Here is a 19924-nt window from a genome sequence, read left to right as displayed (position 1 = left end):
TGGCTCCAGAACTGGGCCCTGTAGACATGAGGAGCACCTCTGAGAATATCCAGGTTTGTGCATTGTTAAAAATAGGTTAGGAACTGTTGTAAAATACTTGATAGATCGTTAAGCATGTGCTGTTAGTTTGGTTATTATATTGTAAAAGAGGTTAAAAGGGTATTTATGAGAAATCGGGTACTCAAGGTACCATAACACACCTCAGTACAGTGCACCACGGGCCAGCCTGGACAGAACTGTCATGGGCCAATCGAGCACCTTAAACCTGCATGCAAATGAAGGATCCAAAAGAAACCAATCCAAAGGGACAAAAAACAGGATCAAAAGGGGCTTCTGACCCACTGAATCTGTGCTGCTCCATCTGGGACATTCGGGGCCATCGCTGCTGAGCAGCCCCAGCACCGGCGCTGCTCCATCCTCGATGGGAACGCTCCTGCTCAGCCCAGGGCCCCCTGCTTTAGGCCTTTCTTTTATTATAATAAATGCTGAAATCACTTTAGCACCGGGAGCCTGCTCTCGTTTTTATCACACATGGTCAGGAAATGTTTAGTTAAGGGCATCTTGGATGATTCCATTTGAGTCTTTTGGCTTTTTTAGTTCAGTTCTTGTAGTGGCCCCCACTTCTAGGTCAGGACCCTGGGCACTTGTGCTTGTGGCTACAGTGATCTTTGTTGTTTCTGTGGCCATCTCCTCTGAAAGCAGTGGCTGCTGCAAGAGTAGAACCAATGCTTCATGAATCAGGCCCACTGCATTTATTTCTTGATTTGATAGTATTTTCCACTATTTAAAATTGGGGGTTTTTTCCACCACTTTTGCTTCCACGCAAAAGATAACACAAATTTGTTTTACTTTGCTTCGCTCTATTTTTATTTCTTACATCTGTCATTTCTGCACCACAGAATTTGAAAACGGCAGATGAGGAAAAACTACAATTCTCATGTTCTAAAAATGACAGATTTCCACAACCATTGATTGTTTCCTTGACATTCTTTGCTTAGGTTGCTTTTTCCATGATGTTTCAGGGAGCTGAAGGCAGATAGGCCTAAAATGACGTGTTGGAGTCTTCTTTGTGGCTACCCACGTAGAGTCACCCAAATCAAAGTCCACTCTGCAGAGGGTTTGCAGAAACAAGACAGATCAGGAGGTAAGTGGAAAGAGAGTCTGGATGAGTGAGATTGGCTTTTCAGTCCTCTAAAGATGATCTGGGTTGATATGTAAGCAATCAGAAATTATCCAAACGGAGGATTTATGGGATTTGTTTTTCCATCTTGCTGTAAAACCTGCTCCAGTGGAGAGATCAGATGAATATGGGAATGCACAACAGCAAGTTATGGGCAGGTCTATAACTGGGCAGGATGGGCAGGAGTAGCCAGACCCTCCTGAAGAGCTAATTGTGGGGATTGGTAAGGTTCTTCTGTCAGGGCTGTGTATTTTCTAAATGGAAGATATTCAGGAGGCAGCTGAATGGCACAGACTCATGTAGTGTGTTACATTTACCTCATTAGAGCATTTCAGGGAGGACTGGCTTTTACAGATTCCAGCTTTTTCCTTTGCACTGTTCTTTTGTACAACTTCCCAAGGCAGCAGCATGGTCAGGGCTGAGGTAGGAGAGCTGTTTTGGGGTTCAGAGCAGAGCTGGAGCCATTTGCGTGCCCCAGAGCTGAACCCAGCCCTCCTTCCACGGCCAGAGCTGTTTCCTGAGCAGCAGCTCCAGTTTCATTCCCACCTCATGGCCAATACCAGGACATCGCTTTTCCACTCTAGCAGACCTTGGTGTTTTTTCTTTGTCCTGTAAATAAACCAAGCACAGAACTGGGCCACCCATAGCTGAGAACATCTGATCCCCCATGTGCTCTCCCACTGCTTGCTTTTGTTGTGGAATTGGAGCCAGTTTTCCTAAAACAACTGACCCATCCAGCGCTGCCATCATGGGGTCAGAACATTTTGGAGCATCATGGCTACAGGAACATTTTGTGTCCCCCTTCTACCTCCCTCTGTGAGGTCTTGCTGAGAATTTGAATGTTTCCTTCAAATATTTTCTTTCCTTTTCCCTTCGCTTAGCCAGTCCCCTCATTAACTGTTCCCTCATCCATCCAGCAGATGTGCCTGTCACCTCTTTAGCTCTGTGCCCTTTCCCCACCCCTCCTTATGCTCTTTATCTCTTAATTACTGTTAATGATCGGGTGTTGCTCTGCTCTTTGCCCTCGGACGAAGCTGTTAACACCATTGGGGTCACAGGCAAGACCCCGTTTTATCCAGATCCATTTTCCAAATTGCTTTGCAAAGGGGGCAGCTTTTCCACCCCTGGCACACAGCCTGGTGCCACCCCGTGCCCCAGAGCTGAATTCACAGTTCAGTGACACAGAAGGCCCATCAGAAAAGCCAATATCCTGCTACCTGCCATGGAGCTGTGAGGGGTTGTCAGGGAAACAGCTCTGGCCAGGTGTAACCACAGAGCAACATATGGAAAACCCTGTGCCTGCCTTGGATGCAGCTGTTATGTGGTTTGTTCCTGTTGGTACCTGGTCATGTTGGTAAATGAGTGATGAGTTTGAGGGAGATCATCTGGGTATGGTTTGTAAAAAAGCTGAAGTTGCCTAAATTGTGCTGTCTTCTGGCTGTGGTGGTATTTTCAAGTAGATGGTGAAAAGAAGTGTGTTAGAAACTCTTATGAACCTGACTTACAGATACCCTGGGCTTATTTAAAATCTGTATCTAAGAAGTAGCAAGGTGTGGGAAAAAAAATTCTGTCATTAACAATAGAAATTTGACAGAGTTGTGTTGAAATAAAAATATGGTATTGCCTTTGTTTAATTACAAGTTAATTAGAAAATTGAATGGCCATTCTGTTTGAATGTGTTTGGTGTTTCCAAAATGGATCTTGTTCCTCATTGTAAAGAAAAGAGAACATCAACTTTAATAAGAAAGAAACAAGCTCAGTGTCTAAACAAGGCATTTTTAGAATGTTGAACAGTTGCAGGGGGTCACATATGAAGGTTACATTGGATATTAGGGAGAAATTGTTCCCTGTGAGGGTGGGCAGGCCCTGGCACAGGGTGCCCAGAGCAGCTGTGGCTGCCCCTGGATCCCTGGAAGTGTCCAAGGCCAGGTTGGATGGGGCTTGGAGCAGCCTGGGACAGTGGGAGCTGTCCCTACCCATGGCAGGGGGTGGAATTGGATGGGCTTTAAGGTCCCTCCCAACCCAAACCATTCCATGATTCTGTGTGTGTATTTTCACCTGGACAGGGAGCAATGGCTGTGACATGTTCTGGTGGCCTGTCCTGTGGTGCTGCCAGGCACAGGAGGGGATTGTCTCTGCTGGGTTTCTGGGCAGCTCTCGGCTGCCATTCTGTGTGCCCAGAGCTGTGCTGCTGATTGTGTTCCAGGAGCAGATCCCTACGTGCTCATCAAGTGTGAGAACCAGAGCCAGCGCTCCCCGGTGCAGCACGACACCACCAGCCCCGTCTTCAACACCCAGGTGATCTTCTACAGGAAGGACATCGACAGTCCTGTCACCATCCAGGTGAGACAGCCACAGGGCAGCTGCTCAGGGCAGGGAGGGCAGCACAGCAGCAGCCCTGGGCTTCACTGGGCCAGCTGTTCCTTTGTGTGACCCAGGAGAGAAGAGTGAGAGCCTCTGCTCCCCTTGCTGGGCTCTGCCTGGAGCTCTGCTGCTGCTTCTGCTCCACAAACACCAGCTGATGGCACTTGGGGATCACCAGGCATGTTTCATTCCAAGGAGTGTTTAATTCCAAGGCTTTGAAGGAATTTACAGAATTCCTTTTGCCCCATGTGGTACCTGATGAAACAAAGAAAAGCCAAGTGCTGTCTAGAGTCAGTGTTTGAAACAAACCCAAAGCTAAGGCTGTTATTGAGAAGTTTTCTACCCTGAATTCTAGTCCTGTGAGAACTAGACCTCACTGTTTACCTCAGCACTAACTGGAGAAGTAGAGCCTGGTATTGAGATGATGCAGTCCAGGAAAGCTTTGTCTTCAGCCTAGTCTGTGGGCCAGGCTCTAAAACTCTAGCACTGAGGAGATGCAGAGGTGGGCACAGGCAGGCAGAGCAGCAGGTAGGTTTTACTGCTGGTGAGCTAAAAAAGGTCATTTTTATTCCTCTCCTAGGCAGGCTCTGACCTAGAAAGCAAAAAGCTGCATTTCTCTCCTTATTTGCATAGTCTATGTAAATGAGCATGCAAATCCAGACTCTCCCTCATGCTCTCTAGACAATTAGCTAAATTTAGACACACGCTTTTCCAAGGGGTTATCGGGGGTGACCCTTCCCGGCGGAGCGTGACAGCAGCGCTTGCTCAGCCGCGTTCTTTGTGTCCCCTCGCCGCCAGGTGTGGAACAGCAACCTCCTGAGGGACCAGCTCCTGGGGCAGGCGGTGCTGGCAGCGTCCCCCGGTGAGCCCCGCGAGCAGCGCAGGCTGAAGCTGCGGGGCAGGGGCGGCGGGGAAGCGGCCGAGGTGCCGGGTCACATCAGCGTCACCGTGCTGTGCAGCGATGACCTCGGCGAGCTCTGAGCGCCGCGGAGCCACACGGAGCTGTCACCTCTCGGCAGCGCGGGGAGCGCATCAGCATAATCGCTTTAAAGGGGGGGGAAAAAAGCCCTCTGTTGGGAAAGGGGGAAATGCATATTAATACATATCTATGCTCGTGAGACAGCTCATGCAGTAGGAGAGTGTCGCAATAGGACACAGCAGACACTGGAACTGCAAGGGAGAAGAAGAAGGGAGGTTTATTTCTTGACTCTGACATGTATAGACTTTCAAAAGTGACAGTGGATTGGAGGATGAAAGCGCCACTTCTCCAATGACACTGGACAAACCAACAGTCTATCACATTTCTCCTCCTCCAGAGAGGAATGTAAACCCAATAATTATTTACATCAAAGTGCATGAGAAACCAACTGGACAAACCAACAGTCTATCTAATTTCTCCTCCTCCAGAGAGGAATGTAAAAACAATAATTATTTACATCAAAGTGCGTGAGAAACTCCATTACAAGAATGTAAACATCAGAAGGCTTAGAAGAACAGGGTGACAGGAGAGGGGCCAAATGGAATGCTGGCAGGTAAGCCCATGAGGATGTGAGCATCCTTGAGGATGCAGGCAGGAATGGCTGCAGCTCCATCAGGCACCCACCTTGAGGACTGGCAAATACAAGGGGGCTTCGTGTTTTTTTTTTTTTTCCATATCCTTCCCATAGAAGGATATAAATTTCTTGATGAATTTCACTACAGACTAGGTGTTTCTGTTCCTTGGTGAAAATGTCACTACTCAAGGAGCTCAGTCATAGCTCGTGGCCTTAAGACCAGTCTTGCCAGGACAACATTAAAATAGAGGGGCAGATCTTGCAGTGCCTGTTTGAACACCACAGCAAATAAGAGCTTTGTCCACCCAAAGGCTCTCAGATTGACTTTCTGATTGTTCTCTTCTCCACCTCGAGCTGGTGACTCACAGTTTGGTATCTCTGTCCAAGGGCACCTCACATTCAGCTGTGGCTTTGCTCAGAGCACAGATTCAGTAGTGGGACACTCCTTGCTTTATTTAAGCCACATCATGCTAAAACTGGGATAACAGCCCTCTTGTTTTGGTAGATGTAGCACCAGCCTGAAAGAGGAGAAAATGAGTTCATGAGAAGGGTGGGTTTGTAAAAGCAGGGTGCTGCTCCCTGGCACTTGTCAGGTCTCACTCTCAAAATTTTCCAGTCATTTATTGCTGGCACAGCTGATGTTTGATGGAGTTTCACTTGGGTACCATGGAGCATGGGTGTTATTTCACATTTCCCTCACATCAGGGGTCTGGTGCCAGCTCTCCCCTTCCCCTGCAGCCCTGGGCAGGGTTCCCTCAGCAGCTGTCTGGGGTGGGCACGCTGGGCAGTGACCCTGGCAGGGCACGGGGCTCTGTGCCAGACACTCGGAGATGGATTTTACACAGCTGCAGATTCTGGGTGGGAAAGTGAAGCTGAAGGACCGTTCTGCCTTTTTACAGCCAGGAAATTTGGATTTCTATGTGCCTTGTAGCCACTTCAGCCACACTGTGCAATTTTTACAGTTTATGAAATGGCCCTTGACAGAGCTAATGTTTTCACAAAAGGTCTCCTCAGGGCTCCAAAAGGATCATTGCTGTGGTAGGAAAATGCTTTCTCTGACATGCCAGAGATGGTCTGTGGGGCTGTGAATGATGCTGCAGTGCCATCACCTTGCATGTTCCAAGGACCAAAACCCAGCTCTTTTCAGACAGTTTGGGCTCAGGCCCTTTGGCACAGCAGAGATCTTGTCAGAGGTGTGAACTACAGGCCCCACAGGCAAGTGACATTCTCTGTAAGCTCATGGCTTCAGGGCTGCTTACTCCAGAAATGTTTGTAAACTCAGATTTCTCTCTTTAAAAGCATAAACTGTCTCATGCAGACCAGAGCTTGGACGAGGGGAACTGCAGAAGTCAGGGCTGCCCTAGTCCTGCACTGAGAGCTGTTTGCTTTACTTCTCCTCACACTCTGCTCTAGGCTATGGGAGCTGCTTCCTGCAGTGTTCCCTATGGGATGGGGCCATTCCCAGGCCTTGGCTTGGCCAAGGATCAGTGTTTAGCCTGAAAAACGTTCCACACCGAGATGGCACCAGAGGTTTGTGCCTCCCTGCCCCACGATTTGGCTGAGGAAGCTCCTGAGCCCACTGAGGGCACAAAGCCAGCTCAGCCCCAAGCTGGATGGGAGTCTCTTGGCTCTTTCCTTGCAGCCACACGGCCCTGGTCCTCAATCCCAGCACCAGCAGCCTGTTCCAGGCTCTCTCCAGGGCTGTTCCCAGCATCAGTGGGACACAGGGAGTGTGACCAGCAGTTCCTGGGCATGTACAGCCTGGCAAAGTGGGAATTCAGGGTGAGGGGCACAGACAGGGTGGCTTCTAGGCATTGATCATTGTGCCAGCTCCAGATATTGCCCCAGTTTGTCCCTGTGGCATGGGGACAGGCACTGCTGGCCAGTGCTGCCCTGAGGGACTGGCAGTGCTGGGAGCTGCAGGAGGCTCAGCAGGATGCCTGCACCTCTGCAGTGATTATTTTTGGGAACTGTTTGGTTTTCCCATCAGGAGGAGCTGATCCAGCCTGGGAACACAGCTGGCTCTGCTGGTTTACAGATGCTTCTGCCTTCCCAGGTGAAGCCAGGCAAGGGCAGGCTGACAGGGGCTTGTGCTGCTGCCTGCTTCTAACATTGGTACTTAAAATTGTTCATTTTGTAGCAATATCAACATGTTGGAAAATATCTTGGGGTTGGTTTTTTGGGAGGGAAGAAGGGCTGCATTTATGTACACACTCGAGCCACCTCAAAAATGAAAACAGGTGGAAATGGGTGTAAAATATTTCATTGCAACATTTTGTAACTTTTCAATATGAAGTGACCTAAATAAAATTTTACCCCAAAAAAATCAATTTTAGCGATTTCTGCGCCGGCGGCGGCCGCGGGAGGGCGCTCGGTGTCCGCCCACACAGGTGTGACCAGGGCCAGGTACTGACACCGCACCGCGGTGGATGCAACACACGCGGATAAAAGCGGTGTTTGATTTATAGAGGGTGCCACACGTTAGCCTATACACGCTATTATAGCTCTCTGCACACTCTGTGACAGTTACAGAAGCACCTCTGAGGGAATATAAAATTTTTATATATATTTATATATATATATGAATATAAAAATTTATATATTTATATATATGTACATATATACATTTATACATATATGCACACACTGTATATACACACACCTCCAATATATATATGTATATACAGATATATATTTTATATATATATGTATATACAGATATATATAAAAAATATATTATATATATGTATGTTTATATATATGTATGTTTATATATATGTATGTATATACAGATACATATTTTTTATATCTTTTTTATATATATATAAAATGAGCATTATATAAGGAACGACAGTTCAGGAGAGTTAGGGGGGGTTGTGCATAGGGGACAATATAAGGTACAAGGTAAATGTATGTCCATAGCTCTGTAACACACTATCTATACATATAATTATATAAAAATGTTATATATATAGTGTATCTATATATAGTATAAATAATAATATCTATATTCTATAACTATTTATACATATAATAATTATACACATGCATATTTATACATGTAATAATTATCCAGTATATTATGTGTCTATGTACATTTGCACACCCCCCATTTAGCAATCTATGTTATATACATATGTTTCTCTGTAATCTCTAAATATTTTTTGTGTCAATGTGTTCTGCCAGGTGGAGGGAGGCCAGGGAATTCTCCAAACACTCCACAGTCCCAGCTGACTGTGTGTATCCAACAGGATGTTTGGGCTGCCCCATTCTTCACCCGTTTTTGGCTGGAAATGCAATTGCACTTTCTTCCTCACCCAGAAGTGCCACAAGTGGGCAAAACCCAGCCCGTGGGCATTCCAGAGGCAGTGTGGTCTGGAGCTGATGAATGAAGGAGACCTTTCCCCATTTCCAAACCATACCAAAACCCCCATAATTGGGACTTTCCATCTTTAAGAAGCAACCAATAATTCAGAAGTGAATGGAACCATTGGGTGAGAAAGGAGCAAATCTCCCAAAGGAGTGAAAATTTTATTCCTTCTTTTGCTCTGTGTTGGCACTGCTGGTCTGAACTGTTTCCGTGGCCTGACAGATTTTCCTGGCTGTACAGATCAAGTCAGGCAGGACAGAGAGACTCACGGCTGTTCGTAAAAATGGATGCTGCCCAAAGGGAAAAAAAAAGAAAGAAAGAAAGGAACTGTTACTTTCCAAAGCCAGTTTCTCACAAGAGGAAGCATGATTCCTCTGCTTACCAGAAATACACATAAATAGGACTGAGGGGACCATCTCTACTTCAGTCTTAATATTCAGGACTTTGCTGTCAGAGGCAATAATCAATCTATCAAGGTGTCTTCAGCTTGCTGGGATTTTGACCCTGCCAGCACTCCGGGAATGCCACTTGCTGCCTTAGGGCTTTTTCCCTTTCAGGAAACTAAAAGGACTCACGTAGGTTCCTTTTTCTAAAGGTAGGGGCTGCTTTAGATGTCAGAAAAGATGAGTGCAAGCTGTTCCACAGGGAACTCCAGCACCTCCAAGGAATGTTGATCCCATGAGGATTTAGGGCTGTGCTGTTCTGAAGAACACTCAGGTGCAGGTTTTCAGCACCAAGACAAGAACAGCCAAATCTCTGACTACTGGGCTGGGACTGGGTTCCTTTTCCATCACCACCATTTTGGGCCTCTGGCACCATTCTACTGCAGTTCTCTTGCCACAGCTAAAACTGAATGCACTCCCAAAATACAACACAGAAATGGTCAGAGGGTGGATGGAACACCTTTCCTCTAAGGAAAGGCCAAGAGAACTGGGATTGTTCAGCCTGGAGGAGAGAAGGCCCCAGGGAGACCTTATGGCAGCCTTTCAAAATTTCAAGGGGACCCATTTTTCGTAGGCCCTGTTGCAAAGGGACAAAGGATAATGGTTTTAAATGAAAAGAGGGGAGAATCAGGTCTAAGGAAGAAACTGTTTATGCTAGGGGTGGTGAAACACTGGCACAGGTTGCCCAGAGAGGTGTTGGACGCCCCATCTCTGAAAACATCCAAAGTCAGGTCAGATAGAGCTCTGAGCAACCTGATCATGTTGAAGATGTCCCCACTCATGGCAGGGAGGTTGGACCAGATGGACTTTAAAAGTCCCTTCCAAGCCAAATTCTTCTATGATTCTACTTTGCAGAGCACCCAGACTGGGGATGTGAAGGAGGTGAAGAGACTTTCCCCTGCAGCCCCTGGGCCTTTACCTGCAGGAGCTCCCTAGCTGTCCAGTGAATGCTGGGGTTGGTGTCCAGGCAGGAGTGCAGGAAGGCGTGGAACAGAATTGACATCTTGCCGGGCATCCTCAGAGGGGGGTACCTGTTCCGGGCAATCAGGCGCTGAGCCTGGGGACAGAGGAAGCACGGGACAGCCACTGACCATCCCTGGGGTGACAGCTCCACTGCAGGCCCCTCCTGGCTGTCTGAGAGCTTTTCTGGTGTCTCTCAAGGGGCTGTGATCAGCATTTGAGGGCAAGGAAGCAGGGAACTGTCAGTCTCCAGAGCAGTGATGATAATGAGCCTGAGTGTAGCTCAGCTGGTCAGAGCATGGTGCTGGTAACAGCAATCCCCAGGTGGGCCATTCACTCAGGAGCTGGAATTGGTGATCCCTCCCAACTCAGAATATTCTAGGATCTGGAAATCATTCTCTTCATCTGGGTTTGCTGCCTTATACAAGGCAAAAGCAATCCAAAAGTCAGGGAACTTTTTCAAAAAGAGTGGAAGACTGAAATCTTCAGAACTGTTGTCTTCCTCAGGCATTAACTGTGCAGCATTTAACCTGGTTTCAGCTAATAGTCATGAGATTTTATCTGGTATACATTCCTCCACTATTCCTTGCTTGATTGGTATAAGAATTCATCATTTCATTTTAAGGAATTAGGATCTAAAACTGAAAACTTTAAAATATGTTTACTACAAGTAGCTTTGCTAAAATATACTTCTAGAAATTTTTTGGGTAAGACATAATTATGGCATCACTAGAACCAGTAACCCTCCCTTAAAGGTACTGATCAGAATTTGAAAAGACTTCTGGGCCTGCAGATACACTTGTAATGCTTTTCATAATAATTTCCCAATTGGAGAAACTTGCTGCTGTCATTCCCAGCTCCAGCTCAGAGGGAGATCAAACACAGCGGGAGGAACTCAAGCAGTGCTGGAGGCCAAAAAGGCACATTTTTGCACTGGCACAGGTCACTTCTCCTCTGATGAGATGTTCTGCAGGGACATTTCTAGAAGTGGGCCTTGGTGGAACTATTTCAGGCTGATTTGAGTGGGATTTTGGTTCATGGGAGACAAAACGTGGCACAGATTGGCAAGACAGTGGCATCTGACTGTTTGCACCTTACCTGGATGGGGCTTTCTTTAAAGTATGGAGGTTCTCCCTCCAGCATTTCAATGGCCACAATCCCAAGGGCCCAGATGTCCACTTGGGTGTCATATTCCTTTCTTTTCACAATTTCTGGTGCTACCCAGTAAGGAGAGCCAAGCATCGTGCACCGTGTGCTCCGCTCCGGGGTCAGCTGAGCACACAGGCCAAAATCAGCTGAGGAGGAAAACAAAAATACTGTCAAAGCCAGCTTGAACCATGAAACCAAGCACCAGAATTCCCCACTCTGTGTCTGAGAACAGAGGGATGCTGTACCTGACCAAGAACACCTACTCAGTTTCACAGATCCGTCCATCCCGAGAAGAATATTATCACTTTTGACATCTCTGTGGATCACACTCTTTGAATGAAGGAAATCCAGGGCTTTGAGGCACTGAGACAAAACCCATGAGGGTAAAAGTTAATTAACCTCATTTCATCACACAAGACAAGGAGATGGCTCTAAAAGATTGAATTTCTAGGTGAAACACCAATTGTTGATATAGACTGTCCATTCCTAACCCAGCCAGAATGGCTGCAGTGGTTCTGCTCTCTCCATCCAGATGACAAAGGAGGGTTTGCCAAAAAAAAACCCCCATCTCTCCCTCCATTATAAAGTGGATCACTTTTGTGTGGGAGGCTGCATGACAGAGGTTTTATGTTGGCCTCAACAGCACATTAAGCAGCACATTAGTCACTTTTCAGAAAGAAACACCACTTGGGGTGCAATGCTCTCCTTTTAAGCTGAGGGCTGTGAGAAATGAGGCTCTGTTTTAATTTGCTCTTAGTTTAAAATTCTGCCACCAGCAAGTTTGCTTTTGCAGGCCAAGAATGCAGTGCAGACATGCTCCAGTGTAATGAGGCAAAGTTTAGAATGTTAAATAAAAAAAGAGACTGACAAAAGTGTATAAGAACAGAGTATAAGAAATGCAGTTGTATTGGCAGGAGGCTCACTTAGATGCCCTTTGTCTTAGGTTGACCCACATCTTGCAAATGTACATTTAGATGAGAAAACAATGAGTAACAAATATTGAGAGCAAAGCTATAAAGTGGACAGGTTCTCTGCTGCATGGCATTGCATTACATGAATACTCAGACCCGGGATGGTTATTACAAGTAGTAAAAACAGTTCACAACACCTCACAAAAATGGAATTTTTTCCTAGTCAAATCTTCTGACAAAAGAAAATTCTGTTAAGGGAGAAGAGCCATAGGGAATAGAGGTGTGGATCTAGGTACACTTGGTGATTTTGTGGCATGGCTTTTTGGGGTTTCTTTAAGTCTATTTCTTACAAAATGCATCTTTGTGAGTGACCCCATCTTCTCCAAGACTTTGCCCGTTTTCTGTCCTCCACTGCCTGTGGTTCTGTTGGCAGTGTACTATTGCATTTGTATTTTTAACTTTCCTAGTAAAGAACTGCTAGTCCTATTCCCCTATCTTTACCTGAGAGCCTCTTAATTTCAAAATTATAATAATTCAGAGAGAGAGGGTTTACATTTTCCATTTCAAGAGAAGTTCCTGCCTCCCTTAATAGACACCTGTGTTTTCAAACCAGGGCACCCTTTTATTTTACATTTCATAACATCAGCACTGAAATAAAGCTCTGAACACAAAATCCCTCCTGTCCCACCCTGTCCAAGCCATTGGAAGCACGAGCAGGGTCCCTCACCTCCTTGCTGATAGCAGCTATCATTCTTTCCTCCATTAAGAGTCGGACAAGAACGCTGGTTAAAGTGCCTCCATCCACATATTCCATCACGAGCCACAGGTCTTCATTCACCAGGTAGCTGAGAGAAGAAAACAAAGGCATGGAGATGAATGTGCACAACTGAATTACCTTGTAGAAAAGACTGCAGGGGAGTTTTGTTTCCAGGTCACTTGTAAATGGAGGCAAAATGAAATGGAGAGACATTCCTTATAGGCTACAGAGTATTTGGAATACAAGAGTATTTGGAACCTGCGCAGTCTAAATGAGAAAGGCTCATGAGAAATGAAAAATGCAATTTAGTAACAGCAGAGATCAATCTGGAACCAGGAAACTTGGCATCAACTGAATCATTATTTTAATTTATCACTTCCACCATTCACTCCAGGAACTCCAGGAACACAACTCCAGAGTTATCCATGGGAGGAGGCCTCTGCAGCACTCAGGACAGATGTTGGCCAACCATTTGGAAAACACTGCATAAAGTACAGTCAGAAACAGGAAAAACTATGTAAAAGCTGGCAAATTATGTGGTTCTGCAAATGATAATTTAGTCTTCCTGGCTTTCACAGCACTGGAAAATTGTGGGAACAGCCCAAGGGAGATAATTTCTATAATGGTTTATCAGCACTTATTGTTAAGGCATAGAAAATATGATCAACCTGTAAAAACCAAACCCCCCAAACAACACTGAGGTAATGAACTGACAGGCTGTTGTTTTAGTAAGACATGGCACATCCAGGTTTTTGAAAAGAGGTTTCCAACTACATACACAAGAAAAGATTAATGGAGACCCAAGGCCATCTCCACCCATCCACTGCAGATGAACAGAGAAATAAGAAAGAGCTCCATGTTCTGCCAGTGCACAAAGGGGTTTTTTAACTTTTGTCTTGCTGTGTGTAAACAAACATTCCCATGCTAACAGCAGAACCACTCACCTGTCTATATAATTGACAATATTGGGATGCCTGTTTTCCTTCATGATCTGAATCTCATTGACGAGGAGTTCCTTCCTGCTCCGTCTGCGGAGAGGCATCTTCTTTAGGGCCACCTGAAATGAAAGTGGAGCCCATGGGCTCCAGAAGTTCTGCTGCAGGAGAGCACTGTGGCCACAGCTCTCTTCACAGAGAGCAGCAGCCACAACTTCCCAAGGATTTTTCCTAGGAAGGCAGTGAGAAGCACAGAGAGAAGAGAAAACAATTCTTGTCTTTATTCACTGCTCCTGTTTTTGCACATGTGGAATGTGTTATGGAGATTGTTTACCAAAAGTGATTTGTTAATTGGACACGGGTGAAAGTTGTTTTGAGTGATTAGCCAGTCACTCAAGGCTGTGTCTGACTGTCTGGAGACAGTTATGGGTTTTCTTTAGTATAGTTATAATATAGTATTAGTATGTAATATGGTATAGTTTTAATAAAGTAATTATTCAGCCTTCTGAATCATGGAGTCAGAGCACATTATTTGTTTGTTGGGGGTGCCTAGCTTGGATAGAGCACAATGACCATGGAGAGTGTTTTTGGAATGATGGGGCTGGGCTGTGCCAATTGCCCTGTGACCTTGTGATCAGACACCAGGGCTCAGGAGGTGACAGGACAACAGCTGGTTTCTCCACTTGCTTGGATGCCACTTACAGGACACTTGCCAGACACATATTGCCTTCTAAACTCTGCAAAAATTTCCCTAAACTATCACCCACAGACCTCTGACAACACCCTGCACCCACATTCTTTCCTGATGGCCTCAGTTTATCACCTCTGTTATTATTCACACAGGTTCACTGCAAGCAGGATTTTGTGGCTGTGAAAATATATCAAAACAGCTGGGAATCCTTCAGCAATTCAATGGGGTTTGGCCATTATTTCAGCAACTGCTGCTGGTCTTGGTTGAGTAACAAAGAAAACACGTGTACATGATGGATAAAATCCCATCCTAAAAGATCATAGCAGTTACACACACACAAAAATTACAATTCCACAAAGTTTCTCAGTTCTTGAACTTAGATTTTGCTATTCCATGAGCAATCTGAACTCCACAGTTCAGATTTGCAATTATTTTCTGGGTTTCTAAAGAAATAACCCATTCTCTGGTATTTTAAGCCTTAATTATTTCTCCCTCTGAAAGACACCACTAGCATTCTTTCTGGACCTGAGTAGGAACAAAGCCTGTCCAAAATTAGTTTTGCAGGCTGCCACTGCTCTGTGCTTGAGGAAAGGCTGTGCAGGAAAGCTCTACTGGGCACCCAAAACTCCAGCAGAGCTCACAGCAGAGGGGAAAGCCCTGAAGAGCTGCACAGTGTGCTGGGGGTGCTGGCACTCACCACATCTCCCGTGGCTGGGTCCATGGCTTTGTAAACAGTCCCGAAACCCCTGGAAACAAAAGAGCAGTGAAGAAAGGAGAAGCCATTCAGGTGCTGGGAGTGAAAGCCAGCCCAGACAGGAGATCTCTGCTGCATGAAGTGTTTTAAAACACCTTGGTTCATCTGTTCTTCAAACAGCAGCACAGCAGCCCTCTGTCATGTAGGGTGTTCAAGGGAAAACTGAGAAGAAAACTGAAGAAAAAGAGCTGGAGCACAGATCTTCAAAACCTAAGAGCAGGGGGAGGGTGTGCCTACAAAAATTGAGAAGTATTTAATTTTTTTTTCCATTTTGCCTTGTTGTGTTGGATTTTTTCCTTCTTTTTGTGTTCGTGTGTGTATTTTTTTCCCAGGGAATGCATACTGCAGACTGCACAGGGTGGGATTTTGTATGACAGTGCAAGAGTTTATTATTTCACCTCCAGTTCCAATTGCTAAACTACATGGTTATAATCTGGATTTCTGAATGTTTTTAAGTAAAATATTTGAAATAAATGTCATTGAGAACTTCTATCTGACAGCTGTGGGGTGGTAAGGTACTCTTTCAGTCAATAAGGTTTGAGGGATGAGAGATCTTTCAGATTCTTCAAGTGTATAATCCAGAGTACTAAATATTTTTTTAGCAAAATATTTGAAACAAGTGTTATTGAGAACTTTCACCTGACAGCTGTGGGGTAGTAAGGTGCTCTTTTAGGCAATAAGGTTTGAGGATGGGAGATTTTTCAGGTTCTGCTCCTTGTTGCAGGTGAGGCACTGCCAGCATCGAGTTTTCTTTGACAACACCTTCTGACCTTATTTATTAATTCTGACCTGTACTGAGATGGGAGGATCTAAACCCACATCATGTGTGGAGCTTGCCTGGATTCACACTTGATATTACAGCAGCAAAATGCCCAGCCATGGTTTTGTAGAAGTGACTGGGATGGGACTTACCCTTGGCCAACTTGAACAAAATCAACGTATTTGGTCTTAGGGTCCCCCTCGTTCACAATGCCCCCTGAAAGAAATGAAATGCAGGATGCTCACTTCAAACAGACACCACCCTCCAGGAGATGGGAAATGCACCCCCACTGTCTGGCTGTGAGCCCTCTGTGGGCAACAACAGCAACAGAGGCAGCTCCAAAGCACAGATATTTCCACATATATTTCTTTTTGAAGATTACCTTGACAGGAAACAAAGCACCAGCAGAAATATCCACAAGAGACAGGAAAGACCAGGTACCAAAGCAAGAGTTTGTTTTCTACAAATATTTAGGAGAGCTAAAACAACACAGCCTTTATTTTCCTAGGAATAAACCCTTTGTGTGATTCAACAAAAGGTTTAATATTTCTGAAGATTAAATGCACCTTGGGTTCTGGGATTAATTTTTAAGAAACGGTGCAAAGTGTTTCCAGGAGAGAAGGGGACCTTCCCAACTTTCAGCAGTTCACCAAAGGATTGTCTTTAAGATTTTAAAGAACAGCATCTCATGTTCTAATCAACAATGATGGGGCTTTAGGATCCAGGACCCTCATCATGGGTTACCAGGCTAAGTTCTGATGATAACCTTGCCTGTGCTATTTGAAGGACCACACTGCTTGTCTTCAATCTAACAGATTGCTGTGAAGTATTTTTGCTCCAATGACTTGTCAGGGGACTAAAGAGAATTTAGGAACCCAAATATCCTGCTTGATTTGGCCAGCAGCACTCAGGAGTTCAGTAGTTCATTCACCAGGTCACAGCACCTTCTGCTGAATCAGAAACCATCCCTGCTTTTGCCTTCAGCACAGAGGGAAGCACAGGGAAACTGAACCCAGTCTGAGCTGCCCTGAGGAATGCCCAGAGAGAATTCCTGCTTCCTGTGTCCCTTTGGTGCAGCTGAGGCTGGGACACACACACCAGACAAGAGGCACAGCACACGTACTCAGCTGTTCCAGCACTTCCTCTATCACAGGGAATTGCTTCTGTGGCTGGACCCTGGGTTTGTCCAGAGGGCCTGAGCTTCTGCTGAGGGTGTCAGACAGGAGAAATGTCTCATCATCTACCTCTTCAGCTCCCAGCAGAGAGCTGGTGTGGACCTGTGATGAGAAATCAATGTCAGGAAGGGAGCAGGCAGGGATCCCCTGAGCTCGTATGCCAAATGCAAACCCTCAGGAAGATGCCTGTCAGCCATATCCAGTGCTCTTAAACTGCTTTTTGCTATCCATATCACAAACTGAATGAACAAAGCCAAAACAAGTTCATGGCCAGTTACACGTTCAATTTTCATGGATTTTCTCAAATCATCTGTGCAGAGGGGCAGGTACATCCAGGAGACAATTTATCCTGTATCCTGCAAGGGAAACTGATGACTAAAAGGGAAATTCAAACTCAGTTTTCCAGGTGCCAGTGGCTGGGGTGAAGCACAATGTCATGGCAGGACTCCAGCCCTCAGCACTTCCAGCTGTGAATGCAGCAGCTGCTGAATGGCAGAAACTCTGAATTGCACAATGGTATCCAAAGCTGGCACTTACTGATCCTCCTGAGGAAACAGCTGCAGCTTCCTTGTCCACCTTCTTCTCATTATCCTCTTGTCCAGGAAGGGAAAGAGCCAGCTGAAGTCCTCGTGGCAGTGTTGTGGCCTGGGGACAGGAGTGGGAGTCTCTCTTCTGCCATTTGGGAGATTTGATAGTTACACACAACTTTCAGCTGCTTTGACATCAGAAACTGATCTAGACATGCACGTGGTCCTACAGCCTCAATCCTCTGTTGCATGTGTCAAAGTACAATTTAAATATCTGTAAATTATGGGGGGTTGAAACAACTCCAGCTGCTGCTCTGCAGGAGCAGAGCACTACATTAAGTTGCCCCAAATTTGCTGTTTCCAACTGCTTTAAAGCTTAAAGGCCACTTAGACAACTGAAGTAAATCAAAGGTACCATTTTACACCTTCACACCTCACTGGTGCTCTATTTAAAATGTTTAATATTAACCCTAATAAATTTGGCCAGTGGATGTCATGCCTCTCTCTAGGATTGTTATTGCAACCCAACATTTATTAGTGTGGATTGTTATTTAAAACTTCCTTTCAATGGTTCCAGTGAGTTACATTATCAATTATAACCTTATTTATGTTCAGCTATAAATCCAGCTGTACTAAAGATAAATCATGAAAGTTGCTAGAAAGGGAGTTCTAAGTTGTTAAAACTAAATTAAAATGGGGCAATTATATAGTATTGAAAATGGCTGTGAATTAGATATTCCAGCATGGCTAAACCCACAATCTTCCCCCAGCAAAACCAGACTTTCATCTGTTTAAAAGCTTTGAACAGAAATTGAAGAAACAGCCAGGAATCCTTTTGCTGCTGCTGCAAAACCAGACATGGACATTTTTGCAGGCTGGCATGTTGGAGCAGGCAAAGCTCATTCACAGCTTGCTCCACAGTTCTTAAACTCTAGGAATGGCAAAGGTTCCTTTCCCACTCACCAAAGGACAGGTTGCCATGTATCCAGCTCTGGATAACTGGATGATCAGATCTGCAGTGGGCAAGAGAAGATGAACCAGATGCTGTTAGAAAACTGCCTCTTGTGGGGCATCCCCCATGGAACAAGTCAGCCCAAATAAGAGAGCATTTTTATTTCACATCATCCCTCCAGCAGCAACAGTTCTTTTCCACAGTAAGCAACAGAACAGGACAAAATAACAGATTATTTTTTTTCTACAACTTTCTGACTATTTTTTGTTTCACCAGAAAATAAATAGAAACTCAGTCAAGAAAATGTAAATTGTTCTTTAATAGTCAATGATTCTGCTCTGCCCAAGAGCTAAAGTAGTTTTCCTTTTTTTTTTTTCTTTTTCCCTATTATTAAATTGCATATGTTGGTTCTCTTTAGCTTGCTGAAAATGCTTCCCTAGAAAAGCTTTCCCAAAATCTCCTTAGCTGGGTGAATTCTATTCTGATACTGCACAGGAACAACTCCTGGGTTCAGGAGCACACACTGTTGGGAAGGTACGTTTCCTCATGAAGGTCATCACTATTTTAGCACAGGTGGTTAGTAAAATCTTTTAATTATAGGGGGGAAAAGATCTTTCCCCTCATTTCTGAAGATAATTGCAGAGTTTTTGTAAGCACTTCTGACAAGCTCTTCCAGTCTGCATTTTGGATGTTGGCTGAAGCAGCAAAGTAAGGGAATTACAGACTCCCCAAACTGTTGTGCATAGTGAATGGAACCCCCACTAGGCTCCCCACATTCCAAATGCTGACCCCATTGAGACACCCCTTTTAGCAGAAGCTGTTGACAGGAGCTCTACCAAACCAATGCCATCTCACTGTCATTCCCGTTCCAAATTCAGCTCAGTTCCTAAGGAAGAGCAGAAAGGCCACAGTGATCCCAAAGCCAGATATGCTGCACCTAGGGCAAAGCACTACTTACTCCTCAGATGAGCTGTCAGCAGCCAGGGTTTATCTGGACAAAAATACAGCACAGATGTGGCAGACACAAAATCACACGCTGTGGCAACAACTTCCTGGATCATTTCTGCAGAGCTGTGCTAGAACTTGCAGAGCTGCATAACCCAAAATTCAGCTAAAACCCTTGCTGGTTTGCAGGCAGCCCACTGAGAACTCCTGGAGGAGGAGGATCCTCCTGGAATGCCAGCAGAAGGGGCATTGAGGAGGTCTGGGCTGCAGGAATGGCAGTGTCCTGTTGGCACTGCGGGGATGTGCCAACCTTTCAGTGACAGCCCAGTGGGCCCTGACATCACAGTGGCAGCAGCTGCAGGTTCACACTCTGTGGAATGGTTCCAGGCTGCTTCTGCAGCAGCTGGATGCTCAATTTTGCTCATTCTGGAGCCTGACACCCCTTTATGGCAGTGAGATGTCAACCTTCCTCCTGATACAAAGCTCTTATTTCTGCAT

At 45.4% G+C, this 19924-nt stretch overlaps 2 protein-coding genes across 2 annotated transcripts in view; one reads left to right on the top strand and one right to left on the bottom strand.

Annotated features, from left to right (window-relative positions):
* CAPN6 (calpain 6) overlaps window positions 1-5036 on the top strand; it is a 52397-nt gene extending 47361 nt beyond the window's left edge. Inside the window, exons 12-14 of the mRNA XM_030967592.1 lie at window positions 1023-1144; window positions 3387-3523; window positions 4343-5036. Of these exons, the coding sequence (XP_030823452.1) occupies window positions 1023-1144; window positions 3387-3523; window positions 4343-4525 (442 nt within the window). The 3' untranslated portion in view covers window positions 4526-5036. The remainder of the gene's footprint in view (window positions 1-1022; window positions 1145-3386; window positions 3524-4342) is intronic.
* Window positions 5037-8628: 3592 nt separating this feature from the next.
* Window positions 8629-19542, bottom strand: LOC115914968 (serine/threonine-protein kinase PAK 3-like). The gene is made up of 12 exons (XM_030967872.1): window positions 19440-19542; window positions 18493-18542; window positions 17540-17647; window positions 16951-17104; window positions 15980-16043; window positions 15011-15059; window positions 13632-13744; window positions 12658-12775; window positions 11283-11382; window positions 10969-11165; window positions 9830-9967; window positions 8629-8757 (listed from the first exon to the last, which is right to left on the bottom strand). Exons 1-12 carry the CDS (start codon window positions 19540-19542, stop codon window positions 8629-8631), a joined length of 1323 nt encoding a protein of 440 aa, XP_030823732.1.
* Window positions 19543-19924: the final 382 nt, after the last annotated feature.

Source organism: Camarhynchus parvulus, chromosome 4A (genome assembly GCF_901933205.1).
Source record: "Camarhynchus parvulus chromosome 4A, STF_HiC, whole genome shotgun sequence".
Classification (NCBI taxonomy): domain Eukaryota; kingdom Metazoa; phylum Chordata; class Aves; order Passeriformes; family Thraupidae; genus Camarhynchus; species Camarhynchus parvulus.
The sequence above is the reverse complement of the archived record's forward strand: the minus strand, read 5'-3'. Positions and strand labels throughout refer to the sequence as shown.

Coding starts and splice junctions, on each gene's coding strand:
- LOC115914968 (XM_030967872.1), bottom strand. CDS start 19,542: ATGATCCAGGAAGTTGTTGCCACAGCGTGTGATTTTGTGTCTGCCACA. Junction 16,044..16,950: donor GGAAGTGCTGGAACAGCTGA/GTACGTGTGCTG, acceptor CATTTCTTTCAG/GGGGCATTGTGAACGAGGGG. Junction 12,776..13,631: donor ATTGTCAATTATATAGACAG/GTGAGTGGTTCT, acceptor TTCTTCTCTCAG/CTACCTGGTGAATGAAGACC.